The 18,984-nt window shown below is 40.1% G+C and overlaps 2 protein-coding genes and 1 long non-coding RNA gene across 3 annotated transcripts; all 3 read right to left on the reverse strand.

The window, feature by feature from the left end:
- Positions 1-8,859: 8,859 nt before the first annotated feature.
- On the reverse strand, positions 8,860-9,624 carry LOC115737824. The gene is made up of 2 exons (XR_007199416.1): positions 9,165-9,624; positions 8,860-8,977 (listed from the first exon to the last, which is right to left on the reverse strand). It is a non-coding gene; the product is annotated as an uncharacterized LOC115737824 (long non-coding RNA).
- A 1,542-nt stretch (positions 9,625-11,166) lies between these two features.
- On the reverse strand, positions 11,167-11,847 carry LOC115737835 (dehydrin HIRD11-like). The gene is given in 2 exon segments (XM_030670193.2): positions 11,167-11,629; positions 11,632-11,847. Coding segments are annotated over 2 exon segments (285 nt in total). The 5' UTR covers positions 11,732-11,847; the 3' UTR covers positions 11,167-11,444.
- Positions 11,848-13,182: 1,335 nt separating this feature from the next.
- LOC115737834 (co-chaperone protein p23-2) lies at positions 13,183-18,062 on the reverse strand. Its single transcript, XM_030670192.2, has 6 exons — positions 17,938-18,062; positions 17,254-17,437; positions 16,402-16,558; positions 15,241-15,272; positions 15,110-15,155; positions 13,183-13,559 (listed from the first exon to the last, which is right to left on the reverse strand). The coding sequence occupies exons 1-6, from the start codon at positions 17,940-17,942 to the stop codon at positions 13,525-13,527; spliced, it is 459 nt and encodes a 152-aa protein (XP_030526052.1). The 5' UTR covers positions 17,943-18,062; the 3' UTR covers positions 13,183-13,524.
- Positions 18,063-18,984: the final 922 nt, after the last annotated feature.

The raw sequence follows: 18,984 nt of genomic DNA on the forward strand, positions 1-18,984 counted from the left end.
GGTTGTGCGCATAGTCATTTTCACCATACCAATTGAAAATTGCATGTAAATTGAGAAAAGCACACGTCTCTTCTTCTTCTTCTTCTTCTTTTTTTTAAGTATTCTATGATGTGGGCATTTAAAGGATCTTTCTTCGAAACCAAGTGGGCATATAGGGGTTTAAAAAGGGTAGATTCTCTTAATTTGGTTTTAGCACAATAATGGGTTTCTTGTTACTAAACTAATTCCCACGAAGTACAAAGAGATTAGTATGGTGATGTTCTCGTCTATGTTGAACATTGTTGTGGGGGCCAGAGGTTTTTAGGTTTTTCCCCCTCCCCATTTTGGCCACAATTAGGAGCAAGTTTCATTCTCCATAGTCCCCGAGTGCATGAGGGACTAAGGAGTAGTTAGCTCCAAAGTTTCTTTTAGGTCATTCAATCGAGAGGATACAACAATGAAGATCAAATATGCACTCTGGGGAGTTGGCTCATTCAATTAAGAGAAATATGTTGGGAATGAACTTTTAACTTTACCTAATACACCATGCACTGTAGTCAAATTTGCCCTGGAACGGGCCAACTATACAAAGAAAATGACGAGGGAGGGTAATTATCGTGAGTTGATGTGGATTAAGAGGAAAAGTATCAAAAAATCATAAACATATTGCATTAGTACCAATTTAATCCTAAACTTTATAATTTGACCAATTTAGTCCTAAATTTTTTTAGCTCTCTCAATTGAGTCCATTCAGCCAATTTAAACTCAGAAATTACTAGCGTAGACATTGGTCGTCCTACATAGCATAATTTTCGCTTATGTGGATATTTTGTTTATAATTTTTAATATTTTTGTGTTTTTTTTCTTCCATGGCCTGTCATGGCCATCGAGGGTTGGTCTTGCCTGAGCGAGGGTTGCCCTCACCGGCCGTTACTTGGATGAGGGTTGACCTTGCCGACGCTCGCCCTAGACTAGGCAAGGGAGACCCTCACCTGTTGCCGCGAGGGTTACCCTCACTTAGGTGAGGCCAATTCTCGTTGGCCACAAGCAAAGGCCATGGAAAAAAGAAAAAAAATCAAAATATTATTTAAAAAATATATTAGAAAATGTTCAAATTAGTGCAGTTGTGTTATATAGGATGATCAACATCCACGTCAATAATTTTCCGTCTAAAATGGTCGAATGGACTCAATTGATAAAAAAGAGAAAATGTTTAGGACTAAATCGGTCAAATTGAAAGGTTTATGACTAAATTGATACCAATGCAATATGTTTAGAACTTCTTGATACTTTTCCCGTGAATTAAGCATACTCTAAACAAGAAAACCTTGTGGCTAGCCATCAACTATTGATGTTGGGAGTAATTTGTGCTACATCCTCGGTATTTTAGAAGATAATACATTCTGCCATCTCTGCTTAAAAAACCCATAGTCCAAGCTCGAATGAAAAACTTGACGGTGTATAATTTTGTCCATCAAGTAACAATCGTGCATTTACCAACAATGTACGTGGCTTAAATGGTAAGAAAGTTTACTCTTCTCCTTGTGATATTAGGTTTAAGTCTTATTGAGAGCACTCAAGAGTAAAATCTTAAGTGCACGGAGTAGAAATGGTGAAAACACGTCTTTAAAATAACGTGAGTAAGCAGACAAGTTGAATGCGTAAAATTGATCCGGATACTACCCGACAGCTAAACCAGAAAATTGATCTTAACTTTTCACATTTTTTCCTTTTCTTTTTAGGTTTAAATCAGAAAATTGGGGGTGCCCCCGACTCTCGCGGAGAAAATGAAAGCGAAATCATTGGGCAATGATCACAAGAGAGATCGAGGACAAACAAAGGTGGGTCCCACGTGATAAACAAAGTTGCTTAACAACTAATTAACTGTAAATACACTTGAAATTACTCCTCCCACTCACCAAATTCCTTTTCATTAGTAAATAACAATTGTCATTTAGGCCATCAGATTGCTTTTATTTACCAGAGGAAACGGTCACCAGGTTCGATGCTACCAAGAAATGGGAGAGGAATCACCGAAAACATCTTGCGTTGTGGTAGAATGCAAGAGAAGACAGTAACATAGACAAAACGTCCTCCTCAAACTGACCAAACCACGCGACTTGTCTCGTTCATTTTGATTAGGTCCTAACGATCCCCGAAGATCGTAGGTGATGCGACAGACATCGTTTGGAGCTTGTCCACCTACAAAAAAATGCGACGGATCCTTTTTGTCATTTTCCACCAAAATGTAATGGGCCTTTTCTTTCGCTAATATTTTTCCTTTTTCTTTTGTTTTTCGAAAATTATCAAGGCTGTTTTAAACTTATTACAACTATGCCAATTTAAAGCCTAAACTTTTTTTTCTGTTGATTAGTCCTAGGTCTTTTACAATTGTGCCAATACAGTCCATCCGGTTTCGACAAAAAAAAAATACAATCCATCCGGCCAATTTTGACAAACCGAACCGATGACATGATATTTTAATATTTTTTATTTATTTTTTTCCATTTTTATTTTTTTTATTTTTTTTTTTTCCTTCCCTCTTATTCTTGCAATCAATCGCTGCAGGCAACCGACTAGCGAGGTCCAAGCCTCGCCATGGTTGCTCGAGATCGAGCCTCACTAGATTTGAGCTGGCGGCCCGGCCATAGCTAGGCAAGGTCTCCCTCGCTCGGCCACGGCAAGGCTCAACCTTGCCAGCCAGGAGTTACCTTTGGTCGGTCGCTGCCGACAATCGATTGGAAGAAGAAGGAAGCAAAAAGAAGAAGAAAGAAAACGAAAAAAATAAAATAAAATTCAAAAAAATATTACAATGTTTTAGTGCTGAATTAATACAATTGCAATATGTTTAAAATTTTTTAATAATTCTCTCATTTTTCCAGAAAAGAGGGTTTTTTTTTTTAAAAGCCACCAAAACCCCTAAATTATGGCCTCTACGATACATTAACCCATACAAAAACTCAGAACTTATACTCATATGACACATTTACCCCAAACTTGTACTAATGGGATGTGTCACAAGCCTACAAGTTTGGGTTTTTGGAGTCATAATAAAAAAATTTGGAATAAATATTTCACATGGATAAAAGTTTGAGTTTTGTGGTGTCACAGAAAAGTTTTGAGTAATTGTGTCACACAGGTACAAATTTGGGGTTCTTTGTGTTACCCGAAAAAAGTTTGGGGTAAATGTGTCATAGTAGATGTTGTTTAGTGTTTTGGCGGCTTTTTTCCTTTCTTTAATTTAGAAAACCATAGCCACCCAAAAACCATTAAAGGTGACGCTATTTCTACCCCTTAAATGACTAAATCCACCCCCTTTTCCACTAAAAAGACAAATTTGGCATCAATTTTTCAATTACAATATAAAGTTATGGCCACATTTCTCCTTTTTTCTAATTTTTCTTTTTCTATTTAGGATAGTAGCCATAATTAAGCATTTCACATATTTTTCTTTTTAGCGTATTAAAGAAAAATGCATTTTCATATATTTGTATAACGTTTTACACGCTCCATGTAAAATTATCTCATTAATAGTAAGAAAAAAGACGTTCTTTGATATAGTATAAAATCAAAAAGTATCTTCTTCATCATACTCCTCTATTTTTTGTCCCTATTATCTCTAGAGCTCATTTTGTTGGTGAACTTTTTATTAATTTCATTAGTCTAAAATATATGTCAATTCTCTTTATTTACTATATCAAAGAATTTATTTGTTTTTCTTACTATATTGGCGAGATACTTTTATTCAAAGCATCCGAGACGTTGGAGGAATATCTAGGAAAGCACTAAAATTATTATGCATGATAAGGTATTTTGGTTTTTTTGGCATAAATAATCCACAGAGGATATTCATTTTTGTTAATCTAAAATGGCATTTAAAAAAAAAAATCTTATGCAATGTCTTGATTTAATTAACTTTGATCTACTTGATAACATATCCATAAATTTGATCAACAATGTAGAAAAGAACCAGATATTTTGAAAATTTCTTTTTTGGACAAAACAAATTCTCATGGAAGTAATATCTTACCTAAGAAAATATATATGGCCTTTAACATTCAAGGAAAATCTTCCATAAACAAAAAATGAACATATGAAATTCTTAATTATGGTATATAAATCTTGCATAGATACAAGAAAACCAATAAAAAAGGAAAGTAAATAAATTTGAAACCACCAATTTAAATTGTAATTTAATGATAGAGGGTAATTTTATCTGTTTGATGAAAATCGAGTGGATTTAGTCATATAGGAATTGAAAATAACAGCACCCTATGATTAGGCCTGATACCCAAAAAAACCCTCATGTTTAGCCTTTGTCCCAATTATATCAAAAAAAAAAAATTTGTCTCATAAAAATCCCCAACTTTAGCCCATGTCCTAATTATATCCATTTTTTTTTTGTCTCATAAAAAACATCTAAGTTTTACTTTGTCCCAATTTTACCGGCATGATATCCAAAAAACCCCGAACTTTGGCATTTGTCTCAATTATATCCAAAAAAAATTATCCCATAAAGAATCCTCAATTTTTACTTTTGTCCCAATTATACCACCGCCAACCTTTCATCCATAATCACCGTTAGTTAATCCCATGTGGCTCAAATTTTATCGCCGAACTTACCAATAAATTTTTGAAATTTGAAAACAACAAGTTTTAGGAACGATGATATTTAATATCATTCATACAAATAATTAGATTTCCACGTCTAATCGTTCTTTAGGTTGTTGAATGCTTGGGAGAATCCAAAACGTACCGTCTTAAGTGGTTCTGTATCTCCCGGGGTTAGGGTTTTTTTTTTGCATAGGTTGGTAGAATTGGGACAAAAGCTAAAGTTGGGTTTTTTTAAGGGTATTAGACCGGTAGAATTGAGATAAAAGTAAAAATCGGTGATTTTTTACGTGACAAAAAAAGTTTTGGATATAATTAGGACAAGTGCAAAAATTGGGGAGTCATTAATTTATAAGCATCAGAGTATTTTCGCATGTCGTGCGTGTCATGCCTCTAAAATAGTATTCATGTGCCGTTCGTTTGATAGAAAAATTAAGTCTCTAAATCACAAATTTTCTCTCATTCGATGCGGAGGTACGGGAGTGTTAAATTCTTTTTCATAGCAGTGTATTTATCAGTATCGCTCATCAGGATAGTTCAAAGGTTAAGGTCCTAGCGGTAGTCCTCCAATTTCCATGATTTTCGCAACAATTTTTACGGTCGAAATACAATGAAAAGTATATCGACATTTTACAATGTATTACGAAATAACAAAAATTTCCAAGAAAGAGAAAACACGATGGGATTCTCAACCCAACAGTCGAGCATGTTTTTAACGTACGTGAGTTTAAAATATGACTAATAGGGATGAGTAAAAAGACCTTACCGGCTGCGATGCTGAACCGGCTCCGGATAAGATCGGACCGATTTGATTATAGTGGATTCTCGATTTTAGGAGGATCCGATGCGGTTCCGGATTCCTAAAATTAGAATCGGTGACCGGGTGGTCCGATCTCTTGGTTCGAGGGCCTAAGACTAGACCGGATACCCCAAACCGGACCGGTCCTTTTTTTTTCAATTTTTTTAAAAAACAAACCTAATAAGAGCTATGCAGCAACCATTTTTCTCAATGAATCTGAAAATTAAGTGTGTTTACTGATGTCTAGTTTGCATCCAATGGATGTTTGCATATAGAGTTCATTGAATAGTAAACGTGTAAGTCGTAAATTTGTAATAGAGTTTATTTGGAGACCGTATGTTTACTTGTGTGTGATTGGTTGAAGAATTACGAAATATGCATCCACTTTTCGGAACCACGGACCGGAAACCTTTGGAACCGCTCGGGAACCGGACCGGATCGAGAATCGCTCACCTCTAATGACTAATCGGAAGCTTAGCTTGTTTGGATTGAGCGAATGAGTGGACTTGATTGCAAAAAAACACATATCAAATGACCCCACAAATCGTACGTGTGAAGAATCTCCATCCACGAGATCCCACGTGAATCGCGTTGGTTCTGGAAAGCCTAATTTCCTTAAATTCAAATTTAACGAAAGCGACGTCGTATAACCAAATCTTACGGTTCGTCACATGTCGAACAAAAATCCTGGGTACACCCAACACGTCGGGCACCGTGCCGTTAAAATTGCACGGGGAGGCGAACTAGTTGCGAAAACCGGATCGATACACACCCCCCGGCCGAATTTCCTAAGTTTCTACTTTGTAGCTAAAGATTATGTGCGTCTCTCCGCACGTAACTTGAGGGGACTTTTTCAACTTATCGATCGTCTTCGCCTTTGTAGGCTCCGACATATTGAATCCTCGAGACGACGTACAAACGATTCGAGTAGGATTTGTTGCGGAGGAGACGAATTGAATCGGGCCCACCATTGCTTTACAAGAGCTAAAACTGTCGATGTTGTCCAATTAATTTTCTAGTATTACTGTGTAATTAGACATTATAATAGTGATAGCTTCGGTGTTTACGAGGTCCGAAACAATACGAATTCCCCCCTTTTTCTAAGCTAAGCTAGGAGATTGAAACGAGGAGAAGGCTAGACGATCAGGTCTTCGGGTGGTCGCCGGGTTAGGGGCTGACCTCGAGTCCAGGTCGGGTAATGGAGTTGGGCCCATTGCTTCAAATCCCAAGCCCAAAAGCCCAGACAGGTTGTGATTATAAAATGCTATATTTTGATTCGTGATTATGGAGAAAAATATAGCGTAAAAGTTTTAGGAAAATTATGTGGTAATTGCATTCAAAGGTTTTAATTTTTTTTTTAAAATGCGGTGTCAAAAGAGCGTTGTGCCGACACTAACCGCTCCTCCACAAGAACCGATCCCCGGGACCGGCGAGGCATTGCAATAACTATATTGGAGAAAAGTTAATAAGCCACTCAAATTAAAGTCGACAATTTCATAACAATAGTAGATAGATTTAAAGTGTAGCTAAGAAAGATAAATAAAAATCAGTACAAGATAGGAAAAGTTGGTGATGGAGTGTGAAGACGATGATTGCAGTCATGGTGGTGATGACCGGCAATGCCAACCGATTAGGAGGCGGAGAAAAGAGAAGCCAGCCACATCAATTTTTGACCGATTCAATGCTGACTCGGCATTTCGCGTTAGAGAAATACAAGTGACGTGGTGCAATACTTAACGGATGGACTATATTGAGTCGATTTGTATTATAGGGGCTAAATTGAACAAGAAAACAAAAAATCACGTTTCATATTGAATATCACATAAAGGTTTAAAGATCCCAAATGCCACCGCCCCTTTAATGAAGAGGGTCATAGCAATCTTTTCGAGGGCTGCTTCTAAGATAAAGACGGTTGTTGCGGTCTTGAAAGACTTTTTGCAGGTTTTCAGCAATGCAACGGATGTTTTGTGGTCTGACAATTATCTGTCAAGCAACCACTCATTTTGTTCCATACATGGTGTCAGTGAAATTAGCAAATAAGGAGGGTGATTTTTTTTTTAAAAATGAAACGGCATTAACCATGATTAAAATGTCCTAAAGCTATTGCAATTGCATCGATTATCTTAAGTCTTCTCTTTTTCTTGTTAGTTGAGTCATAAACCTTTTTACATTCATTTGTAGGCGATGAAGGTGACCATAGCCTCGCCGCGGCCGCTATGCCCTTGCCCAGCTAGGGCGAGCGCTTCGTGGCCCTTGCCGACCACAGTGAGAAAGGAAAAAAAAAATTAAAAAATTTTAAAAAATTGTCCAAGTTAGCACATGCGGCGCCACACCAAGACCGGTCGGCAAAATGGATTGAATTGGTGTAAATACAAAAGATTTAGTCAATTGGCGAAAAAAAGATTTTGGATTGAATTGATATAATTACAATAAGTTTATGATTTTTTTTGTAATTTTTTCGTCTTAAATTAGAGGTTGAAAATGAATCGAAACTCTGCTTGTTTCTTACTACCAACATTTGGGGCTTCGTAAGGATGTCCAATTGAAGTAGATATCAGCGATGGTGAGGAATTGGTTCTAAAATCCGTATGTTGCATGTGCCAATCGGTTCCATCCGACGAACTCCATCCCATAACTGGAGATGACGCCTTCATCAGGCAATGCCTAGAAATTTGTATGTCATTGCTTCGTGAAAAGAAGGATACCCCACCGGCTTTTGCTAGCTCTTTGTCTTCAACTACTATTGAGGTAGAGGTGCATTCGACAACGAGCCACATTCAAAGAATCGGCCGTGACAACGTCGGCATAATGAAGCGATCGGAGAGCAAAGTCCCGTGTTTCCAATTCTTTCTACCATGGCTCGTAACTTCCCGATCCTATAGGTTCTAAAAAATGAGGAACATGTTTCGATAGGTAGTTTTCAAATGGAACATGTATAGAAACTGAAACCGCTTATCCAAACGCGATGCTGCCCGATTCATTGTCCGATTTAGATCGGGTTTTGGGATCAGGTCGCTAAAATATACACACTATTTTTTGGGTCGGGCTGAAAATCGATCCAATCGAACGGGCAATTGAGACAGCAAGAATGAAGAAATTATGGACCAGCATTCACTAGCGGTGTCAATGGCCCGACTCGGAACTCGAATCATATATGGCCAAGATATTTGGGTCGGGTCGGCCCAACTTTTTTTTTTTTTGGGTTGTGTGTGTGTGTGTGAATTGCAGGTTGGTGTGTAGCATCCTTGTTCAAATTCTCGGGTCCTCCACGGGGACTCCTCCTTACGGCTAACATTAGATATTCACGCGCCTTCCCTTGGACACTGAACAACCATGTGATCATGTCCACATGATCTTTAATGATTTGCACATAACCACAGACTGTTTTCACTCAGGCATTGTAGATCAGCATGAAAAATGAACTGAAAACCATGAAAAAGAACAGTAAAAAAAAGTTGTGGATCCATGAGGAAGTAAAGAGAGGAATTTTACCCTGATTCACCAGTTAATGCAATGTAAACTGGGTACACAAATCATCATTATATAGAACATAAACCCCAAATAATAATCTGAGGCACATCTTCTTCGCTAGTAAACAGGAAGAGAAGGCTCATCAACGGAGAGGTTTCCATAAGTACACTAACGACCCATCATCAAATCTTGATCCAAAAGAACAAAAAGAGCCAAGTTAAAAAGGCAAAAGCCCAGATCTATACGGTTTATTATGAGAAACCTAACAGCACAATCTCTCTTTTCCTTTTTTCCCTTTTTTTACCCGGAAGAAACAGGGTTCGGAGCTCTAGCAAATCCATTCATGGCACCATAACCCTTTGAGCTAAACCCCCAAAGCAACCAAGCAGGCCTTGGCTGTAAGGCAAGAATGTCTTCTTCCTCATCTCTTCACTCTGGGCCCTGTTCGCTGTGTAATGCAGCTCGTGTGGCGATGGGGGGACCCTCCTCTTCCCACCTGACGACCCGTTCACCGGCCTGTTCCCACCTGATTTTTTCCCGGAGCCGCCGCCGCCGCCGCCGCCCCGGCCCGTTACCACCTTTCTTGATTTTCTCGGCGTCGAGAAAATTTCCAGCAAGCCCAAATGCTGGAGACAAGCTTGAAACTTTACTCTGTTTCGAGGTTGAAGATGAGACGGAGCTGGCGGGTCTATCTTTGTCTCTCTTCTCTTGACTGGCGAGAACGAGAGCGTGTTCCAGAACTTGTTGTGTTGCTACTCCCTCCGCTTTTGCTTCTCAGAAAATCTTTCAGGAACACCCACCTCTTCGAGCTCCGACCAGCCGAAGACGATCTCGAAGACGAAGCTGAGACTTACGGCGTCGTTTCGTAGGACAAAGACTCCACCTTTGAAGCATCACCTTGCTGTTCGTCGAGTTTTTCCGCTTTTTCCCCTGATTTGCCGCCAAACTTACTTCCTCTCGCACTGCTGTCACCTTGCGCATTGGGCGTCGCGAGGAGGGAGACGTTGCGGTGAATATGATGATGAGCACATTGAGCAGTAGTAGAGTTGGGCCTGGGTTATTTGAGTCTTCTATCGGCCTGTCTTCTTTTCATTCCCGGAGGCCAAGGCTTTTATTTTTCGGGCCCCAATGGTACTGGCCCGTATTGAAACAGTACAAGGTGCGGCCCGAAAACTTAGGAAATTTTCTCGGGCCGGGCCAGATCGGGCCTTTTTGACAGCCCTAGCGTTCACCTTCTTGGCCCCCTTGTACTCGGTGACGGGCCTTTTGACATCACAGGACCCAATTTAGGCACAATGTAGCGTGGCTGGGACCATATTGAGATACATGGGTTATTATCATTATTTTTTTGGTCGGATGTACATGGGTTCGTTAAAACATCAAAACACAAGGGAATTTTCACCTGTAATTGTCTGAGACCCCTCGCTTACTAGTTCGTGTCGAACCACTTGGTCATCTCCATAGCAGAGACGGGAGGCGTTTCCTCGGGCTATGAAGAAGTAAGCTCGAAGCCATCCACAATATATCACAGCGCCAAGCATCACACTGGTGTCGATGACCGTAGGGTTATAAGGTGCTTAAGGTGCTTATGCTCATAGGGCCGTCTTCTGAGCTCCTCTTCTCGTAGTGGGACCGCCGCTACTTGATGGATTCAAGTCTCGTTTGTGACCATTAAGAGTGTAAAGTGTGCCTAGTGGAAGGCCGAACCGCTATCAATTTGTCGTGAAATATATTCTATCTCTTTACTTTGTTTTTCTTTGTTAGAGGAGATTAATTTCTTCAGTCACGATGCTAATCAAACAGAATGCAGATCTCTCTCTCGCTCTCTCGCTCTCCGTCTTGCTATGTTATCATCGTTAACAAGTAGTGCAGGGTTCAAAATACATCTGTTTAGTCGGGATCTTCTTTCAAGATATACTTTTGACGAAAACGCTAGAGCCGACCAAAACGCATTCTCAAGACCCCCCCTTTTTCGTAAAAGGCCCGGCCCATTACCGGCCCAATCGCTTCGGGCTGAACCGTGCTTGGGCCAGCGCGGCCCGTGGGCCATTGCTAAGCTGCACACCAATCTCAGAGGGAATTTCCTTCGTTTTATCACATCACATCGCACGTTGATGTGAGATCACACCCTCAGATACTTGATCATTTTCCACGAAAATTTATTGCATTGACTATAAATCTTACAGGTTAAGGATTATCAAAATCATTAGTTATGTCGATCTTGTCATGGAATTCATGCCATCAACGATTTAGACGAACTCGATCCGCAAGATGTAGAAGGCAATCCGATACGAAAATTCTCCCCGATGAAAACATATTATTTCGCGAAGCACGTTAGTTTACATAGGTGGCACGAAAAGCATGTCATCGGACTAAACAAAGCAGCAAATACAGAACTCCTATTGAAGTAGACGAGGAGGATGAAAGTCGGCCGGCACGCCCATGCTCAGATCCGACGCCGTTCGCCTGCGACACCGAACAAACCCACCCACCCTCAGATCTGACAGATTTTAAGGGGAAAAAACCAGCGATCGGTACGGAAATGACATTATAACGTCACCTGACTGCGAATCGGCGGGGGGGCTCAGTCGCTGTCGCTGCTGCTGCTGCTGTCGTGGTGGCCATGCTCGTGGCCGTGCTCGTGCTTCTTCTTCTCCTTCTTCTTCTTCTTGTCCTTCTTCTCGTGGCCCTCCTTGTCGTGGTGGTGGTCGCCATGGCCGTGGATCTGGTCCTTGGTCTTGTCGGAGACGCCTTCCTTGTGCTCCCCCCCTTGTGCTCCTCCTTCTTGTGCTCCTCCTTCTTGTGGTCCCCTTCCTTGTGGCCTCCTCCCATGTGGAGGGTCTCTTCGATCTTGTGGATGATTCCTGCCATTCTCGCTCTATATGGTTCGATCTGATGAAGAACAGATAGCGGATCTGACTCTGGTTCGGTCTGGGGTTGGCTCCCCAATTTATAGGCGAGGGTGGAGGAAGAAGACGACGACGTCGGAGGGGAGATATCACGAGCCTCGTCCCACTCTGTTTTTTTGGAAAGTTGCAAGTGGTGGACCACGCGTGTGCGGCGTGTAGTTATGGAAAAACAGAGCGCGTCAAGCTTTGAAATTTTTGCGTGGTTGCCGACAGCCGTAGAGGAACATTTTCGTATCCGGTGACGTGGAAGCAACATCAATTTTCTATTATTAATTTTGATAACCATTGGTTTTATATATAATATAATCGGGGAAATAAAGACAAAGCTAAGGAAACTTAGAAAATTAAGGAGGGAAGCGCGTCAAGCTCTAAAGAACATTGAAGATATCCGATACTCAATAAATGAATTTATTAGAATGTTCTCAAGCGGAGTCACTCGTGAGCGTGATTCTCAAATACATATTGAAATTATAAATACTGATGAATAAAAAAAATAAAATAAAATCCCAAAAAAAAAAAAATTAAAATGATTTTAAATGTGCCAAGTCCTCTTTAATTTTAGTTTAGAGTATAAAAAGTCAAAGAGATCGATTCTTGTCTTCTTTTATTTGTCGTGGGCAACTGGGCATGGTAGGCCTGCTCAGGCTCTCACGAGCCACAAGTTTAAAGCACATTCGCGCAAATCTAAATAAGACTCGACATGCATCCGCCACTAGATTTATGACATTTGTTTAACTACAGCAAATTCAAAAGTTTGTATATTATGAATTCACATGTCAACATTTACATGCTATGATAATTTAAGGAAAAATTTCAAATAATGACCGCAAAGACTCATTTTTTCAAGTAAAAGCTTAAAGTAAACCTTATTTTAAAAAAGACACTTGCCGGTTGAAACAAAGGGAAAAAAAAAATAAATGAGGAAGAAAAAGAAAAAAAAATAACGAAAATACCCGTAATCAAATCATTTTTAGAAACAAAGGCCTATTTGAGCTGTCATTTGAGAAAATGAGAACACTTAGACCTTTTGAAATTTTCCTGAGTTCCAGATATCACGTGTAAGGAAAAACTTGGCAAATCCGACTTAAAATTCAGATCAAGCAAAAAAACATGAAGATTCAATGTCTATCCAATCGCACCCTCCATTGAGCAGAAGGTGAAAATAGGAATTAATCCACAGACGTGCTTACGACTGCATCTAATACTGGGGAAAGGCAGGGGCAAAAAAATAAAATAATTAATAATAATAATAACTCAGTGGAGGACAGGCGTATGGCAAAGGAAACGAGCATTTGATCAAAACACCAGTTCATTTATTCCTTTTGTTTTCTTGGCCAAACCAGCTGACAAGGGCAGAGAAAACTTCCATCAGCCAAAGAAGTTTCATCCTGGAGGATGATAGCATAGGGCAACTAGAGTATCAAGATAGGTCAAGTTTATGTACTAGTTACTTGTCAGCACAGTAGGCACAGATCAACACCGGAGTGGGATCGTCGATTGGGGCCGGAGACAAAATGGGCCAAAGCGGCCAGAGCAGCAAGACCTCCGTTAATAGCGGCAGGATGAATACTCAAGTTCTCACATGCAAAACGAAGTCAATATTAATGATCTAGATTGGCTGAGATTGTAGACAACCTGATGGGCTAAGCTGCAAGCATCCACGAGTACTACTGGTGCTTCCTATCCTATGCTTAACCTCCTCAAGTGCACCAAACAGGGCTCACCGGAGATGTACTTCTCGTGCTACTTCTTTTACTAATTCCCTCTAGCCTTCTCCAAGTCAGGGAGATCTGTAAAACAGGGTAGATGATTAGAAATCAATAACTTCAACCTCTCTACCAGGTGAACCGGCAGTAGCAATCAAGGCAATCAAGGCTAAGGGAAAGGCCAGCATTGACCAACAGCAGTAATGGCGAAGGTCACAATGCACATTCTGGCCGCAAATTTAGTCCTAATCTGTTTTTTTTGGTGGGATAGTTCTAATCTTTTCAATAGTGCCAGTTTAGTCCTAAAACTTTTGATAACTTACCAATTTAGTCCTAAATCATTTGAGGATTTGCCAACTAGTCATCAACCTTTTAATGAATTACTTACTTAGCCCTTCTAGCTATTTTTGACCGAAAATAACAGACGTGGATAAATTTTAATTTTTTTTATAGAAATTTCCAAATTTTCCATTGATTTTTTTCTTTTCTTTTCTTCTTCCCTTCATAGGACCTTCAAGCCCACCGATGTCACCGGCAATCGGCAAGGACCGGTGACCCTACCGGCCCTTGGACAAGGGCGTTGCGGGCCACAGTGAGGGCATTGTCGCCCTCACTTGTCCTTGCTGTGGCCGGTGATGGCTAGGGCAACGGATCTAGGCAAGGGCGTTGTGAGCCCTCGTGGCCCTTGTCCGGCCTTGCAATGCTCGACAAGGGCCTGGGTGAAGGTTCGTGGCGCCCTTGTTGGCCACAACGAGGGCTCACGAACCCTTGCCAAGATCTAACGAGGAGAGTCGCGCCCAATGACGTCCTTGCAATCCTCGTCCTAAGGCCTGCGATCGCCGACCCTAGCCAAGTGGCCAGTGGAGATTGCCGGCCGCCATGAAAGGAGAAAAAAAGAAGAGTAAAAAATCAATAAAAAACATATTTAAAAAAAAAATTAAAAGTTGTCCACTTCAACAATTTCTCGGCGAAATTAGTCTAAAGGACTAATTGGTAAGTGTTATAAGGTTTGGGACTAAATTGATAAATTTTCAAAATGTTTAGAACTAAATTGGCATCATTGAAAGGTTTATGACTAAAGTGCCCAATTGTCAAAAGGTTTAGAATTAAATTGACATAATTAAAAAGTTTAAGACTGGATTGGCTGCTGAACAATAGTCTTAATTTGAGATAATTGTCTCATCTAAGTAGGTAAATATGAACTACATATTTGACTAAAAAGCAAACAAGTTTCTTAGCTAGACAAAAGACCCAATTTTCCACCGCTTGATAAAGCTCAAAGAAGCAGAGAGAAGCTGACCATTACTGCAAAGATAAAGAACACTTAAACCAAACGATTATACAAACACACTAAGACTGGTCTACTAAGTGATGTGGCATAACTTGTTGGACAAGTTGGCACTCTAAATTAAATTACCACTTATAGAGGATCACGTTACTCTATAAACCAATCTCGATAAACTGGTTTCAGCATCTCTAGCATTGCTTTGCTCTAACCTGCAAATGCCTATGGATTTTGTGAAGTGGAAAAAACAAAGAATTTTTTCAACAAAAACACGATATGCAACCAATAACATCTTTCAGTAATTAATGAACAACTTCATTTCAATAGAACAAAGTTCTGTTCAACTCACAGAGCATTCCTTCATCATCACTGCTTTCATCATCTTCACCTCCATGCTGCAGCAGAACAAATGACATGATAAGTTTGTCTATTCTATGAAATATATTTAGGCAGAGACAATGTAAGAGTCCATCCAATTACCATAGCATCATCGCCATCAGATCCTAAATCAGCTGCCAAAAAAAAAGAAAGACAGAATTCACATGAGTGAAACATCCACTAAATAAGCAAAACATCTCATGGATGCAACATGCAATATTTAATTCACGAGCAGAAGGACCCTAAAGGCTTGAAAGTAAGTAATATCAAGTCTAGCTCCTGAGGTGTGGAGTAAAGCCATTCTAGACGATACAAGCATTTACATGAAACCTAAAGCCGAGTCATCCATATTCTTAATCTCAAAGTAGATATACTTGAGGAGGAAAGACCAATACTATACAGTTAAGCACAAGGCTTTCTAAGGCATTTATATGCGCCAGAAAGCAGTGATATAATAAGGCCTTTATACAAGGAAAGAATTCAAAACATCAAGAAAGATAATTACACTGTGTAAGTAACGTTTAAGCATATATTTGTGGTGAAGGGGATGTAAAGAATACTCCAATTAAAAAACAAAACAAGATAAACTATGAGTATTCAACCTGGCAGTTACATTCAATTAGGTCAATGAACTATAAGAATTTTCAATAAGCTTACTAAACTATTGAAGTGCTTATAACTTGGTCACTGAAAATGAATGGTCAGCAACAGATCCTCTACGAAGTTAACTTTTCTATCTGTGCAGGGGGGGTGGGTGCCAGTACATTTACATGGCCAAGAACATGGAAAAGACATTTTTTTTAGACCGTCCTCCGTCATTAGAAACTGAAAACAATGCTAGCAATTAGGCAAATTCTTTCTGCTTACTCTTCTTTTGGCACAAAATTTTCTCATCAACAACTGAATCATCACAAGGCACGGCAGGGTCGTTTAAAACCCCATAATCCACTAAAATATTTGTCTCCAACTATACAACTGAATAGGTTGAATGAACAACATTGACAACCAAATGCTATGCAGAAAAAGGAGACGCTCGCATGAAACAGAAACGTGTCACACAAAGAAATATAAGTATGTCAGACCACAGCCATCTTATTCCACATAAGACCTTTCGGCAATTACCCTTCTTTCAAATCTACAATTTCAATTGCAGAGAAGTCTTCAGATATAGTCCCCAAGAAATAAAATAATCAACTACAAAACACCATAGGCGCCGCCAATAGAGTCAAGAATACCCACAGGAGGAAAATATTGTGAACTTACAAGGTGATTCCTCATCCTCATCACACCATTTGTTCCAGTCAACCTTCAGGTAAGGTGCAGGTTTTTCTTCCGACTTCAATAGTCTTTTCCACCAACCTTTCTGCTCTTTCTGGATTGTGCAGAATATATTCCTCAGCCCTATTTTCGTCTTACAACCCTGGTAAAATACAAACATAACTCAAAGCTAGAGAGCTGAAGGTTCAACCAAAAGAACCACTGGACAATAGAACTCCTCAAAATATCTCAAAAAGGAAAACTTCACATATAATCAGTATATCTTGACCACAGCATCTGCATATGGTTTGGTGGAGCAACTCCGAAGGAAGTGTCGCAGGGACAAAGAAGAAATTACCGGTAGGTATGAAACTACCCCGACAACAATTGTTGGTATCTTTTTTATGGATAAGTAACAATGGTGCCATATCTTATGATAGCAATATAGCCGAGTATCAAGTAAGTAAAACCAACTTGTTACTACTTTAAATTATCATATCAGCATAGCTATCCTCTCTTGTCCGATATAGCTCCCCATAGCTCAAACTGGCAGCTCTTTTGAATAAAAGTAGCGAGCAAATGTAAAGTACTTAACATCTTAAACACAGGCTAAAGGCAGTCCAAGCAAAGTCCCATCTTTTCTACCAAATACATACCCCTCTCAAAGTAGTATAATATCCTCCCAGCCGATTATATTGATCGTTAAAAATCAAAAGTACGACACTTGACAACTGACATAGACTATGCATTGTGCAATGTGAGTTGAACTAAATGAAATTGAACATAGGAACAACACAAGCCGATGCATATAATCTGAACCTATACAAAATTAAAGCATTAAATGGCACACAGCCCCACCTCCGGTAGTATCGATCCATATAGTTGCAAGCTGAAACTGAAGGATTCCCCCTGCACCCCAACAGCCGAGAAACTGAATGAGCCCTGTTGCTCGCATTTCACCGAGACATCCTTTGCATCAGGTAAAGAAATGGTGAGATACACTCTGTCTGACCTCTGCGCCCAGAGAACCTCAGGTTGACGACTGCATTGGGAAGAATAATCACCACTATATGAAAATGCCAAAGGAAGCTCTAAATTCATTGCATAAAATGTTAAAAAGCCAAAGATGCCTACAAAAACCAACTCCATCAGCTGCACAGCGTGGAGGAACTGAACTGTTGTCCTATATAGTGACCCACAGAGGCCGAACTTTCGCTAGCAACATCATTACTGTTTATCGCACAAGAGAAAAAACAAAGAGTCGGCACACACACACACGTCGCAGCTTTTCCCCGTCTGCTTGCAAAAACCTAAAAACACGTTGGGTTCGCGAAGTGCGCTTTTGAAACAAGAAGGCATTGCAGAACAAGAACCACTGAAACTGCACAAGAAAAAGACAAACACAATCGCCTGAAGCTGAAGCAACCCCAATCTGCGAGTGACTCAGGCAAGCGCGGGTAGCGACAGGAGCGTCTCATCGACGAACATGGCCGATTTCTCGAAGCACACAAAGGAAGAGAGCATGATCACCAGCGATTTTACCTCATTTTCGGCCGAGGCTCGAAGACCGACAGCGATTGAGATTGACGCGGGACGGCGGAACAGAGCCGGAGGAGAAAAAGGCAGTAGGAGGCTAGGAGCTCGCGACGCAACTCTCGGCAGTGGCGTCGTTGGGAGCGTCGCTTTCCAGTAAGGAATATCAGCCGAGGAGTCAACGGGTCAAACCATTTGTCCCACATTAGTTAGGAATTTCAAATTTAGATTCTCCGTTGTTCTTACGCAAAACCAAATGAAATGACAAAAAAAAAAAAAATAAATAAGAGCTCGAATTACTCTGATTTTTTTATTAAAAAAAATTTAAAGTGGATATTATTTTAAAAATGAGCATGAAATATCCTTTTTATTTTAAAAAAATCTGATCAAATGATATTTTCGTCTTTTACTATTTTAATTTTTTTTTTTTTTTTTTTTTCCTTTTTTTTCCCCCTTTTTCATGAGGGATGGCCACGCTACCGTCGGGCGGCGGTCGCCCTCGCCTGATTGCTAGTCTTTCGGACCAAACCTCCCATCAAACAGCCAAGTTTCGGATTTTTCGAACCTTTTCTTTTTTCTCCCCCTCACATGATTCCAGGTCTCGCTCACTATTTTCCCGGAAAGTGAGAGCCAAGAAACAATCAGAGGCCAACTATAGGAGGAACCCCACTTCCCTGTTTTCCCACTCAAGAAAAGATCACCGGAATTCTTTCAACTTCTCCACCAAAACCCACCAAGATCGAAGACCACGATCGAATCGAGCACTCACTCGAATCCAATAAGAACTTCTTGCAAGCTACTGGGTTCGATTCAGATCTTGAAAAGAAGATAAATATCTTGATCACATCGACCATCCGGCGAGGCAACCCTTGCCACACGCCGGCTTGGGCAAGGGTCGTCCAACGGCGGGGTGAGAGGCCCTCGCAAGCCGACGATGGCCGGGAGAGGGGAAAAGAAAAAGAAAAAAGGAAAAGTAAAAAATAAAATAAAATGAAAACAGAAAAAGAAAAAAAGGAAAAAAAATTTAAAAAGGTAAAAGATGAATATTTTTTTTCG

Source organism: Rhodamnia argentea, chromosome 7 (genome assembly GCF_020921035.1).
Source record: "Rhodamnia argentea isolate NSW1041297 chromosome 7, ASM2092103v1, whole genome shotgun sequence".
In the NCBI taxonomy this organism is placed as follows: domain Eukaryota; kingdom Viridiplantae; phylum Streptophyta; class Magnoliopsida; order Myrtales; family Myrtaceae; genus Rhodamnia; species Rhodamnia argentea.

Bases quoted from the DNA above. Each gene is read 5' to 3' on its own strand.
- LOC115737834 (XM_030670192.2), bottom strand. The intron at 16,559-17,253 runs GTGGGGCTGTGT...GTATTTTACCAG, and splicing joins ATGGATCGATACTACCGGAG to GGTTGTAAGACGAAAATAGG. The intron at 15,273-16,401 runs GTAAGTTCACAA...TTTTTTTGGCAG, and splicing joins TGAGGATGAGGAATCACCTT to CTGATTTAGGATCTGATGGC.